The sequence below is a fragment of the Brassica napus genome, chromosome C9, assembly GCF_020379485.1.
Source record: "Brassica napus cultivar Da-Ae chromosome C9, Da-Ae, whole genome shotgun sequence".
NCBI classification, from domain to species: Eukaryota; Viridiplantae; Streptophyta; class Magnoliopsida; order Brassicales; family Brassicaceae; genus Brassica; species Brassica napus.
In genome coordinates this window covers 42,582,188-42,595,374 of record NC_063452.1, presented here as the reverse complement: position 1 = coordinate 42,595,374, position 13,187 = coordinate 42,582,188, and the positions used below count along the sequence as shown (strand labels likewise).

The 13,187-nt window shown below is 32.5% G+C and overlaps 1 protein-coding gene across 1 annotated transcript; it reads right to left on the bottom strand.

Moving 5' to 3' along the window:
- Window positions 1-6,635: 6,635 nt before the first annotated feature.
- On the bottom strand, window positions 6,636-7,593 carry LOC106416522 (auxin-responsive protein SAUR32-like). The gene has a single exon (XM_013857434.3). It carries the CDS (start codon window positions 7,355-7,357, stop codon window positions 6,953-6,955), a length of 405 nt encoding a protein of 134 aa, XP_013712888.1. The 5' UTR covers window positions 7,358-7,593; the 3' UTR covers window positions 6,636-6,952.
- Between the last annotated feature and the right edge of the window lie 5,594 nt (window positions 7,594-13,187).

Below are 13,187 nucleotides of genomic sequence, written 5' to 3'. Positions count from 1 at the left end.
AAACTTAAATCGTAAACCTTAAACCCAAACCCTAAACCCTAGGCTTGGGTTAATGTTGATGTTGTTCCTTTAGGGTTTAGGGTTTGGGCTTAGAGTCTAGGATTTGGGTTTAGGGTCTAGGGTTTAAGTTTAGGATTTACGGTTTGGGTTTAGGGTCTAAGATTTGGGTTTAGGGTACATGATTTGGGTTTAGGGTATAGAGTTTGGGTTTAGGATTTAGGGTATATGATTTGGGTTTAGAATCTAAGATTTGGGTTTAGGGTACAAGATTTGGGTTTAGGATATAGAGTTTGGGTTTAGGATTTAGGGTATATGATTTGGATTAGGGTTTAGATTTAGAGTTTAGAGTTTAGGGTTTAGAATTTAGGATTTAGGGTTTTATTAGTGGTTTTAACGTCGTTAAAATTAGTGTTATTATTATTTTTTATTATTTTAGATTTTTTAAAATAAAAAATATTTTATTATTATTTATTTAGGTGGCAATTTGATTGGTGATAAGATATATGGTGAATTTAAAGGTTCACCCTAGGAGTAAACCTAAGTTTTGTTCTTTTGTAAAATATGACAGATATGTATATGAAATTTCACATGTTTAGCAAAAAAAAAAAATTTGGGTTTCTTCTTTGTATCCACCATTTGTTTATCTTCAAATTAAAACACAACTAATCTGCATCAGCAAATTTAAGACTTAGAAACCTATGGAAAGGATTCAATGGTTTTGGATGAATTACTAACAGCATGTTTTCCAAGTTCAAGCAATCTAAACTACATACCAAAAACATTTTAATCATTCTACTCACTCGTACCGAAACAAAACAACAGAAAAATTCGATCAAATTTACTAAAACCAAGAGAGAAAACTTCTCAAGAAAACTTTGTTAAATTCTCAAAAGATCAAACAATACATAAATCTCACTAAGAAGATTGAGTTTTGAGTGATAGTTTAAATTAAAATTTAATGAAAATTAAAAAAATATATATATATCTTATGATCTAAGAAAACACATTAAATCATTTGGATTGATATACTTGAAGTTACTTAACACTTTTGAAAACTAAAAACATATCTTAAAATTACTTAATACTCTTGAAAATACAAGTTTTACAAAAATAAACGTAGAAAACTTTTTAAGAACTCTTCCTTAAGAAGTCTTCTCAGATTAGTTAGAAACATTAATCAACACGAATGTCTGTAACTTCCTGATTATCACCAATTAAGTTATAAATTTCACTCTTTTTTTGTCAGCCTTATAAATTTTACTTAGAAGCTCCAATATTAACTAATAAACATGAATTAACAAGAAAATATTAAAAAGTAAATTTTAGACAAAATTGAAGTTTAATAAAGATTGATATTGAATACTTCTTAACAAGTCTTCCATTTAGGTCATTTTTGCAATTGCAAATTTACAAAATAAGAGTTCTTAAGAAGTCTACTATATAGTAGACATCTAGAGAAAAATTCCTTTGTAAATATGAATTTGAAGAATCCTCGAAAATACAAAAGAAGAGTTCTTAAGAAGTCTTACGTTTACACGAAGTCTTCTCACTATTGCAAGAAGTCTGTCTGTGTATGTTACTTTTGCAGTTGACTATATTTGACATTTTCGTAGAAGACTTCTCTAGAAAACCAAAAACCCTGACTAAAATACTAGAAGATTTCTCAAGAAGTCTTTTCGGTTTTTTTTTTGTTAACAAAGAAAATTTAGAAGACTTCTCTATAAATCTTCTTTAAAAACACACACACAAAAGTCAATTGCAAAACTAATATATGCATTGACCAGAGAAGTCTTCTCATTGGAGAAGTATTCTTCGCGAAACAAATCTGAAAAAAAAAATCAAATATATTTTTTAGATCAGTGAAATTCATGTTTCGCTTTTACAAGCACACATAACTTCTTAATGAGAGTTAGTCACTTGTTCTTGACCATGAATCATGAACTTGAGTATTTCTAATAAGCTTATAGTTTTTGAAATAAAAAAAGTTAGTATTTTTTTAATGAAATAAGAGATAAAGTGAAAAGGAAATAGTTTATGTGTGAAAAAAATGAGAATATGAAGATGTATATGTTGATTTTAAGTGCATTTAAAGCTTAAATTTGGTTGTTCATGGTGGTTGCTATTTTGAAGATAATGACAATGTTGTAAATAAATGAAGAAGATGAGGATGAATGAGTAAAACACTCATTTCCGAAAAAAAGAAAAAAAGAATAATGGCATTTTTCGTAAATAACTCAAACTTTTAAGGTGAATATGGCAAATGAAAGGTTCATAAAAAGCATGGGTCATTTTTGTGTTTGAATTCAAATTTTGAGTAATATTGAAAAACTCCCTTAATATTACTAAACAAGATATAATATAAACATATATATAATATTTTAATATTTCTAAAGTAAATTTAATATAAATTTAATTATTATGATTATATTGTTTAATTATTTCAGAAGATAATAATAAATTATCAGTTAAATCACTAAAATTCTTTATTAAATTAATAATTGAGCTTAAAATTATGGAAAGCTTGAAAAATCTGCAAATTCATTTATCAAATAATAGTATAGATAGATATATAACCGAAAATATACAGAACATAAAAATTAATTTTTAATTAATTATTAATTAATCTCTGATTTTATCATTTGCTAGATCTGATTTTTCAGGAATGCATTATCCATGGAACCAATTAGATTGTACTCGTCATCCTACGGCTGGCGTAGTATTATCTATGCTAGATCTCTGGTTATCAAAGGACTAATCAAAAGGATGAGATCGGGATCATCTATCTCAGTATGGAAAGATCATTGGCTTTCCATCCACTCGCCTGAGACCAGCAAATAGAAATCAACATAATCTTTACCCGGACCTAACAGTGAATTCTCTCATTGATGAAACATCGAGAACATTGAATTTACAAGTTATTTGGACTCTGATGGATCCGTTAGATGTGAAAATCATTAAAATATATCTTTAAGTCGAATTCATATAGAAGATCAAGATTGATGGCATTTTACAAACAATGGGAGATACACGGTTAAATCTAGATATCAAGTAGAATGAGTGTATCCGGATAGAGAAAGAATACTGCTAAAGTATGGTCCTTTGGTATATCCGGATAGCAAGTACGCTGCCCACCTAAGATGAAACATTTTTAATGCCAACTGGTATCATGCTTTATAGCACTTAAGGAAAAATTTAAGGGCAAGAGGAATTCAAGGGGATATAATTTGCGCACGATGTGGAGCACCTGAGGAGTCCATAATATATGTGTTTTTTGAATGTCCATCGGCATTCCAGGTATGCGAACTTTCACGAATTCCAATGAATCCATATATTTTTCTCACGTAATCACTTTTTGCAAACATGGGTCATTTCTTTGGAGGGTTTCTCCGAAATTGGTAGACCATTGCATTTATCTTATGGTACATATGGAAAGAAATTTTTTTTTTTTATCAATTTGGATATTGATATTTGAGATACTCTCAGATAGGCAGATACGGAGTCGTTACTTTGGGTTGAGACACAAATTTTTCTTACACGGGAAATAGATCATACTAGATTACCAGTCGCAGCGATAATACTGAATATCCCACGTAGATGATACTTTACGGATAGATCTTGGAAAAATGAGGAAATCTATTCGGACCAAGGGTTGTATAGCACACTGGAGGACTTTGATGGTCTAATGAGAGCGAGGAATACAAGAGTGAGTCAGTCGCCACTTCATTCGGATATAGAGGCTCTCATTTGGGCAATGGAATGCATGAGAAGTCTTAGACAATTTTCTGTTACACTTGCAACGGATTGTTCTCAGTTGTTAAAGATGGTTTCAGAATCATAAGAATGGCCAGCCTTTGCAAATTATTTGGAAGACGTAAAGTTCTTGAATAGAAGTTTCAACAGCTCAAATCTTATTTATATACCACAGATGCAGAATTCAAAAATGGATTGTTTCACACGCAGTGCAAGAAATCAACCGTCGTTTGTTTGTCGTGCATATGGATGCGGAGTTACCAGTTTGGTTTCCAGAGCGTATATGTGTCTGGTTATAGTGCTGACAATAAAAAAAACTAAATCTATACCGACTGTCTAACTTACGCCTAGCTTAATTTCGATCACCGGATGTCCCATTAAAAATAGACTAATTATGGTCGATATAGTTTGTGAAGATCTCAAATCAAAGTCATGATAGAATGCTTTCCGGTAAATCGAAGATATTGTTGAATTTTTCACTTTTCAGATAAACAACAGAATATATTCGAGTGAGTTACCATAAAAGACACATTTGTCTTTTTCCTTTCACAAAAGTACATATTGTGCTTGAAGCACACAATTCATGAAACCAAGATCTTTTTTGACCATTATGCCCTTTAGCTTCACGTGTAGTTAGCAAAAGAAAGAACTAGTTACTTTCTTCTTATTAGTTAAGTTAGGAAAATAGTTGGGCTATTAATTTTTTCCAAACTGGAACACCTTATGTCTTGTCGCGAGCTTCACTGGATTCATCTTCTTTGTGGGTCCTCTCACCTTCGACTGCAACTCGTGGAAACCAAGCTTGGCGACTTCTCTCCCATTACAATTACCAGTCACTGTACTCCAACCAACAGTTATCCACTGCAATCCTCCACTGTCGCGTATGCTTCATATCCTCCATGATTCACCTGTCTCGTGCTCTCTCTTCTCCGCGGCAGCTCGTCGCGTCTGTCCCGGGCCACCAGACCATCTCCGTCGTCTTGCTCTACCGACGGTGTAATGCTCGTATTCAAGCCTCGTCGTGCTCATCATCGCCGCCTCTGTCTCGTCACATAAGAGATCGAGCAACAATGGTGGATTTTCAATTATTTTCAGATCTGGTCCTTCACTTTTTGATTTCTTTCGATTGGGCCCGGATTTTTTATTTTGCAGAAATGTCCTCTTAAATTAATACCAAACTTTCAGTTGTGCAGTTTATACCCCCGATAAATTTTATTTGCCTAGTTCTACTTCACAATCCTCAAATTATAGTTTTCTATCAATAAAAGGACAACAAATATGTTCTTATACTTGAAGTCTCTCTCTTTTATCAATCATGAATAAAATAAAGAAGTTGGAGAAGGGATTGGAGACAGGTTTTTGTGACATGTTTTTATGGATACGTCTATATATATGGACGAGTTTTATGTGGACATGTGAATTGTGGACGAGTGTTAACATTGTGGACAGTTTTCTGGTGGATATATATGTTGTGGACAAGAGTCACGTGAATATGTTATAAACAAGTTTGTGCTGGACGTGTTCTTATGGACAAGCTCATACAATTATAATTGTGTAATTATGATTGTTAACATTTTATTGTAGACGAAGCTCTTGTTTGAAGTTTAATCTATCTAGGGTTTGTGTTATTTGTTTGAAGATAATCTATCTAGAGAACGTATTGTGACGTTTTGAAAGTGAGAAATGGATTAAACTTTTTTGTGGACATAATTCAGTGGACACATCTTATGTGAACAAGCTCCTGTAGACACGAAATTGTTATAATTGTTTTGTGGAAAAGTTTATGTGGACAAAATATATTTGTATCCATATATATATTTTTGATATTTTATAAAATTTTATTTTATTAAATAATTTATAATGGACATAAAAAGTATGGATATGAGTTGATAAGAAAATTATTATTACGGATTAAAGTACATCATTAAAAGTTTGCGACGAAATCAAGAGGATCTATAAGCAAATTGAATAATGTTGGGGTCAAATTGCAAAAATCCAGAAAATGGAAGGACCATATGTGTAAAATAGAGTAACTTGACCATATGTGTAATGTTTGTAAACAGTGTTTTATCTGCGGTTGTGGATGTCTTATTATGGATATAAGATTAGTTTGGGACAATGATAATACCAGAACACATTTTTTTAATTCAAAAGAATAACATGACTTGTATCCACAACCTCCATCTCCGTATACCCAACCTCATGTCTTCCACCTCCACCACATCCACCACCACCTCCTTCTCTCGAGTAGCCACATCCACCACTATATACACCTTCATGTTTTCCACCACCGCTTTCTCCGTAAACACCGTCACCTCCATTGCGATATCCACTGTCACCTCCACCACGACCTCCACAGACCGAGTCTCTTTCATAGTGATGTGGAGACATCAATGGTGGTGAAAGGATGCTGATGTTTCGACGGTGAAGGTGATGTTGCGAAGACGACAATGACAATCGATGTGGAGTGAGTGGTAATGAAAAAAAGTAAAAGAGTTGCAGCAGCTATGGTGGTGTCAGAGAAAATAAACCTCACGAAACAGAGTCGAAAGAAAATAAGAACAAAAAAAAAAAAGTAGAAAGAAAGCAATGAATGAATTTCGTTTGAAGATAAAGATAATAAAATAAAAGAAATATTCAAATTTTCTTCGCCATTCATTTATAGATAAGAATTATAATGATTGAAAAAATATGCTAAAACACAACCTATTTTATTCAAACGAGTCTCTTCTATTTAGTTACGCAAGCTCAGGGTCAATTATGACATTACACCTAGAAAATGTGTGTCTAAGGCAGAAAGTACGTCGTTGTGTAATTGAAAACTCACAATTGTGTCTTTGAGAATAATTTTCTCAATATATTCCGGACACTTGGCATTGTGGATGTAATAGTAACACGCCCAACGGCCGAACGCGTAAAAATCAATTAAAAATAAAAGAAATTTTACATTCCTTTTCTTGAAAAAAAAAACAAATAAATACATTATCCCACAACCACAAACTGAAATTTCGTACTCCTCACGATTTCATCGTAATAGCTGAGAAGCATTCGCATTCGCATTCAACTACTCGCTGTTTTTCATCATCATCACTAACTACAAACGAAAATTATGCAATAACTAAAACAATCTCAAAAGGAAAGTCAAACCAAACCAATATACCCAATTATATGTCAAATCAAACCAAACCAAACCAACAGGTCTTCAGAAACATGGCAGATGGTTGTGGTGGTGGTGGTAGTTGTGTCCGTGACTGTGACGACGATGAGTCTCCTCGTCGATAATCTCCTGAACATGCTTAAACTCATCGACGCGGCAGGGAATCGTAATCGGGCCCGCGTGTTTGAATCCGTACTTTTCTTCAGCTTCTTTCAAGAGACTCAAAAACAGAGGATGGCTCAAGAACATCAACGGAACCACGAATCTGTGTAGACCTTCTTCATCTCCTTCGTGTCCCACCATGATCGCGACACAGCCTTTCGGAACATGATGGTGGTTATGATGATGGTGTATGTGGAGATGGGGAACATAAAAGTGAAACTTGAACACCATCTGGCTCTGACTCTGTTTTGGACTCTGTTTCTGCTCTTCTTGATCTTCAAAACCCATTAAAAAGATAAAGTCTTTCTTACTGATTGAATGAAACGCTGAAGGACGATGAAAAGGCAGAGGTTGATGTTAGAAGACGGAGATAGAAAAGGGCCAAGGATCGACGGCAGAAGAGATAGTGAGGAGAAAGATAGAAAGAGATGAGTCGGTGAGAGATGTGGGGATATTGCTCATGATATGCTAAGCATAGATGTATATTATGTTTTTTTTGTTTTGAGAATGATTTTGGAAACGAAGATATAAGCGTGTATATATACATATTATGAAATGGTTTAGGGCTTTGCCTCACACGCACACCGCTAAGGCTTTTTCTCCTAATTAACTTATATTTTTGCTTTTATTGATTAGTGAGCTGGAATTGACGCGGTAAAAATTGCAGCCTGGTTAGGCTTTACCGACTAAGGCTTGTTAATTATTTAAATGCTTTAAATTTGCATACAGGATTATATATCTTCTGCGGGACAAGATAATACTTTTACTGTTTTATCGGTTATTATCCTGATACATATATATGCTATATATGCGTTTTAGAGCGTTTACAAACAAATTTATCTCATTTTAGTTTTTTTATAAGGTATGTTCCCTCTGTTTCGTATTCAGTATCATTTTAGATCTGTGCACACACATATAATTTTGGTATATTTTTTATATAAAAACATCATTATCCATACACATAATAATATTTCAACCAATAAGAAAATAAACTAGAAAATAAAGTTAATAAATTCTACATTGAAATACTAAAATGACATTTATTTTGTAACGAAATTTTTTCTTTTCAACGATACTTTATATGAAACGCAGGGAATATGAGTTAAAATATATTTTTTATGAGTATTATATTAGAAATCTTTTTTTACATCTATATGATCTTTTAATGATTTAAGCGTGTCTAACTGGAAAAAAAAAGAAAAAAACTTGTCTAATTGATCCTTATAACTATATTCTTAATGTAAATAATTAGGTTGTAGATATTAAATTTACACATATAATTATTTTCATCAAATAACATAATTAGTCCTTTTGCAGCGGCATAATTAGCTTACTAAAAGAATTATGATGTATATATTGATGGTATATGTTATCTTGTATAGTACTATCAGTTATGTAAAAAATGTTCTTGTTTGATCTCTTGTCAACCAAATTATCCAAAATTCAATGATGTATTTGTATGGCTTATTTTCCTTAAAACTGATTAAAACAGATATTATAACCGACATCCACGGATATTGTTGACAAAAAATGTAATACCTTTAAAAAAGTTGAAGTAGTTTACAGATAAATATGTAACCTATCGTGCAAAATTATATAATTATCAAAGGTATTCGTCAGGATAGACAGCAGTAGTCCCACCGCGACCTCAAATTTTACTTTATCGTTGTAGCAATAACATCAGGGTGGTCTTTTCAAAAAAAATAAAAATAATAACATCAGGGTGGGGGTAAGATTTTTACAGTGTTACCTTCTAAGATAAGACAAAAACGTAATAATCAAAGCCCTAGTTGACGCTTCAAAAAGCCAATGAATTGGTTAAATAAATGAATAAAATGTATTTGTGGGATTTTCCTCGAAGTTTTGATATAAATAAAAGAATCCAAATGACATTAAAGAAAGATAAAAAGACAAAAATAGCACTAAATCAAGTTTTTATTCCCAAACTAGCATTCAAGGTCAAAAGTCACAAAAATAGCACTTAATGTTTTATCAAAAGTCATAAACTTAGGGTTTATAGTTAAAGGGTGGAGTTTATGATTTAGGGTTTAGGGTTTAGAGTTTAGGGTTTAGGGTTTACAGTTTAGGGTTTAGGGTTTAGAGTTTAGAGTTTAAGGTTTAGGGTTTAGAGGTGAGAAATGAGGTTTTGGGGATAAGATTTCAAATTTTGAAAAATAAAAAATTTAAAATTTTCAAAGGATAAACTTAGAAAGGTGCTATTTTGGTCATTTTAGTTTTTGAATGTTATTTTTGTGATATAAACTTAGAAAAATGCTATTTTGGAGATTTGCCCTTACAGAAATGTGTATTTCACCAGCCGTTGGCTTGGCCCGTCCCTTCCTAATGTATGGCCACCGTGATTATAGATAAATGGATGAACACGATTAAATTGGTCAAACTTATAATACCTCATTCCGCTAATCGTAGACTGGGCCGGCTGAGGAGGGGGGGGGGCTTCTTCAACTGCCCCGGGTCCAAGCCCGTGTCCTCCCGTATATTAATAGTTAAGGGTTTAATTTTTTTAAAAAGTCTATATTTTTATATAAAAAATTATAAATATAATAAATAAAATTGTAAAGGGCCAAAAATATTTAATATGCATATAGTTTTGTTTTCATCACAAAATAAACAAAATATTACTGATTAAATTTTAAAAATATGTTAAATATTATCTGAATATAAATCTTAGAGGGTAAAAAAAAAAATTTTTTGTCCTACGACATATAGCAATGTTAAGCCGGCCCAAATTGTAGAGATAAATAGTCGTAACGTTTTAGATAACTACGCTATATTTATGTTTGTTTCCGTCTTTCCAACAGCTGCATGAGATTAGTATTTTTAATGTACTTATTATTACGTAATCCTTTTGGTAATTTTTATATTATATATTTTGACTTTGTATGATTTGAGAAGTCAAATGGGATATAAACTTATAAAAAGAAATCACAAGCCTATATATAAAATTGAAATATGCCTAACGTGTTAGATTATATGATCCGTTATTCAGTTCGAGAATATGTGTATTCCACATTAATCAGTTTTTTTTTCTTTCATCAACATAAACGGATTCAATAATGATTATTCAAACTAAACTAGTAATTCTGCGTATATGTGTATTCCATATTAATAAAAAAATCATTTAAAACGCAATATATGCCAATATCTAACAACATTCAGCTACTGTAAGATATGTATATTTAACAATGGACTTTATTATAAACTATTATTTACATTATAAAGATTTACAAGCAAAATATTTGGGTATGGTCACACACAATTCAAAGACCAACTATTTATTGGTTAAGTGTAATTTTATCACTTGTGAGGAGGGCTTTGTACATATATGTTTAAACCGATAACTTATATAGTGAAACATTCTGAGGAATAGTGGCTTGCTTTTCACCAACCAACCAACATAACGTGTGGCCTTGAGGCTTGAGAATGCGAGTTGGACGGCATTATTCAAAAGAACATGCTCCGGAAATATTCAAATTCCATCTCGATTGGAATTTTTTGCAGCTTAGTGGTTAAGGGCACTGCCAAATCATCATACATGGGCCCAATTACTATACATAAATTGCTGTCATTACACGTCAGCATAACCTTAGCATGCAAAATGACAAAAATGGCTGTTGCCGAGTAAACGGACGTAGCGCCTTCTCGGGTGCCTATAACGGCGCTGATCGATCATATCTACAACAACTAGATAGCATGTGCTGGTTACTTGGTTTATTTGTATTCATTTTGGTTTGCTTCTTATCCGGTTCATCTTATAATAATATTCGAACCAGATTTGGTCCAATCAGAAATTGGTTTTCAAGCAATATCATGGTTAAGTTTCGTGGCAATACAGTGGGAACTTATAATTAAGCCAAGATCTGAGACCGGGTACAGGTTCACGTCCACACGGTCAAGTTTTGGTTTCATTAGAAATTTTCCTTTTTAATAGAGTAAAAGAAGGTTCAAAGTTTGCGGACCAGCCATCATGTTGGCACGATATTACAAACGAACATTTACGTGACTAAAAGCCGTTGGATTACAAAGAAAGTTGGAATCATATGCTCTTAAACAAATTGTTGTTTTTTCTTAATAGAAAAGTTATACGACTTTTTCCAAAGAGTCCATACACGCCAGATCTATATAATGAGAGAGTTACTCTCTTTTAAAGGCGACATGTAGGGGTGTCAAAATGAGTTATCTCGCTCAACTCAGCTCAGCTCAGCTCATAGTGAGCTCGGCTCTTTTATGAGCTAACTCAGCTCATCTTATTTATTATACGAGTTTCAATATGTAAACTCGAACTCAGATTATTCTAGATCATGAGTTAAATGAGCTAACTCGTGATCTAAATAAAAATAATAAAATAATTATAAAATAAAATAAAATAGTGATAAAATAACTTCTATAATATTGTTCAAAATTTAAATATTAAAAAAATCCAAAACATAAATATTATATACTAAATAAAAACCAACACATGAAAAAAATAAAAATAAAACAACACCTAATATAGATTAAATTAAAGCAAAAACAATGATCCAAAACTATTAATCATAACATACCGGGAGTTCTGAATTACGATAAGCAAAAGCGAGAGAGACGTATGTCAATTTAGGATCAACGAAGTTTGTGAGAGAGATGATAGGGTTAATGTGGGTTTATATAGAAAATTTTGATAATTCCTAAACAGTATAGTTTCTTTTTTCTTTCATCGAAAAAGTTATAGATAACTTTTAAAAGTTTAATTTCCATATTACTTATATGTATATTTTACGTTTTAATTTTATAAGATAAATATGATTAATATAGAAATTATCTCTTAAGAAGATTTGGTTTGACATTTTAATTTTAGAAGATAAATATAGAAATTATCTTTTTTCACATAAAAAATTGAACAAGCTCATGAACCAGTTCATGTTCATTAAAGATCAATCATATAATTCTTGATCTAATTTAAGCTCGATCATTAAACTCATTTATTAAATGAGCTTAAAATATAGAGATCATGCTCATGAAAAAATGAGTCAAGCTGAGTTAGATCATGAGCTATAGCTCATTTAGACACCCCGTCGTCATCAGGTGAATCCCACTTTAAAAAAGTGTGCAAAAATGTCAAGCCCACGGTTTGAACTTGGGTTATTGAGATACAAACATCAACATTGATACCACTAAACTAAAGGATAATGTGTACATTGATAGCCGAAACTAATATATATTTATGAAGGTCGGAAGCATTTACTTCTTCGGCTTTCTCTGAGGGCTGGACCTACAAGTGTATTATGGGTTTTATTTATAAATAGGATTCGTCACGTTATATGAAGAAAAAGATAATGTTTGCAACAATTATAGCTTTCCCATATTGTAAACCGTCGTCGTTTAACATGAGTTAGGCTTTTTTCATCATTGTCTCAGACAGGTTTGAGTTACAGAGTTGTGCCATGTGTCTGTTCGTAATATATTTTTCACCTGTGAACTTTTCATCTCCCCATCTTAAATCGTTTGATCATAAATGTTCCTGATTTGTAGCCCCTCTGTAAACCATACATATATGATTCTCATCTTTGATGAACCCAATCTAAATCTCCACAAAACTCATTGATTCCTCTTAGCTTTAACCATCTTCTAGAAAATATCTCTATCTGCCTCTCCAGTTCCTCAAATCGGCGTCCCCGGTGTCTGTCACTCAACCTTCGAGTCTCTTCGTATTGGTCGTAGTAGTCAGAACATAGACGCTGAACTTCAAGAAAGACAGTGAGTTTATGGGAATCACAGTTCACTTCCTTGATGAAAAGGTAAGTTAATCTTTGATCTATCACACTTATTTAACATAATTGTTTTTAATTGATTTCCTGATTCTTTGTTGAATAATATTATTTGCAGATTCCGTGATTCATGGATTCATTCCCGCCAGACGTGCTAATCATTACAGACCATCATTGAAAGCCGGTTCCATTGTAAAAGTAGATCATTTTGAGGTTGCTAGGTGCTCAAGCATGTACAAGATAACTGATCATCCATTCCACATTCGCTTCATCCCACCAACCATTATTGATGAAGTCATCACGAGTGCTCCTGAGATCAATCTCCAGTCATGATTAGACTGTTCGACAGTCTCCAA

Coding starts and splice junctions, on each gene's coding strand:
- LOC106416522 (XM_013857434.3), bottom strand. CDS start 7,357: ATGGGTTTTGAAGATCAAGAAGAGCAGAAACAGAGTCCAAAACAGAGT.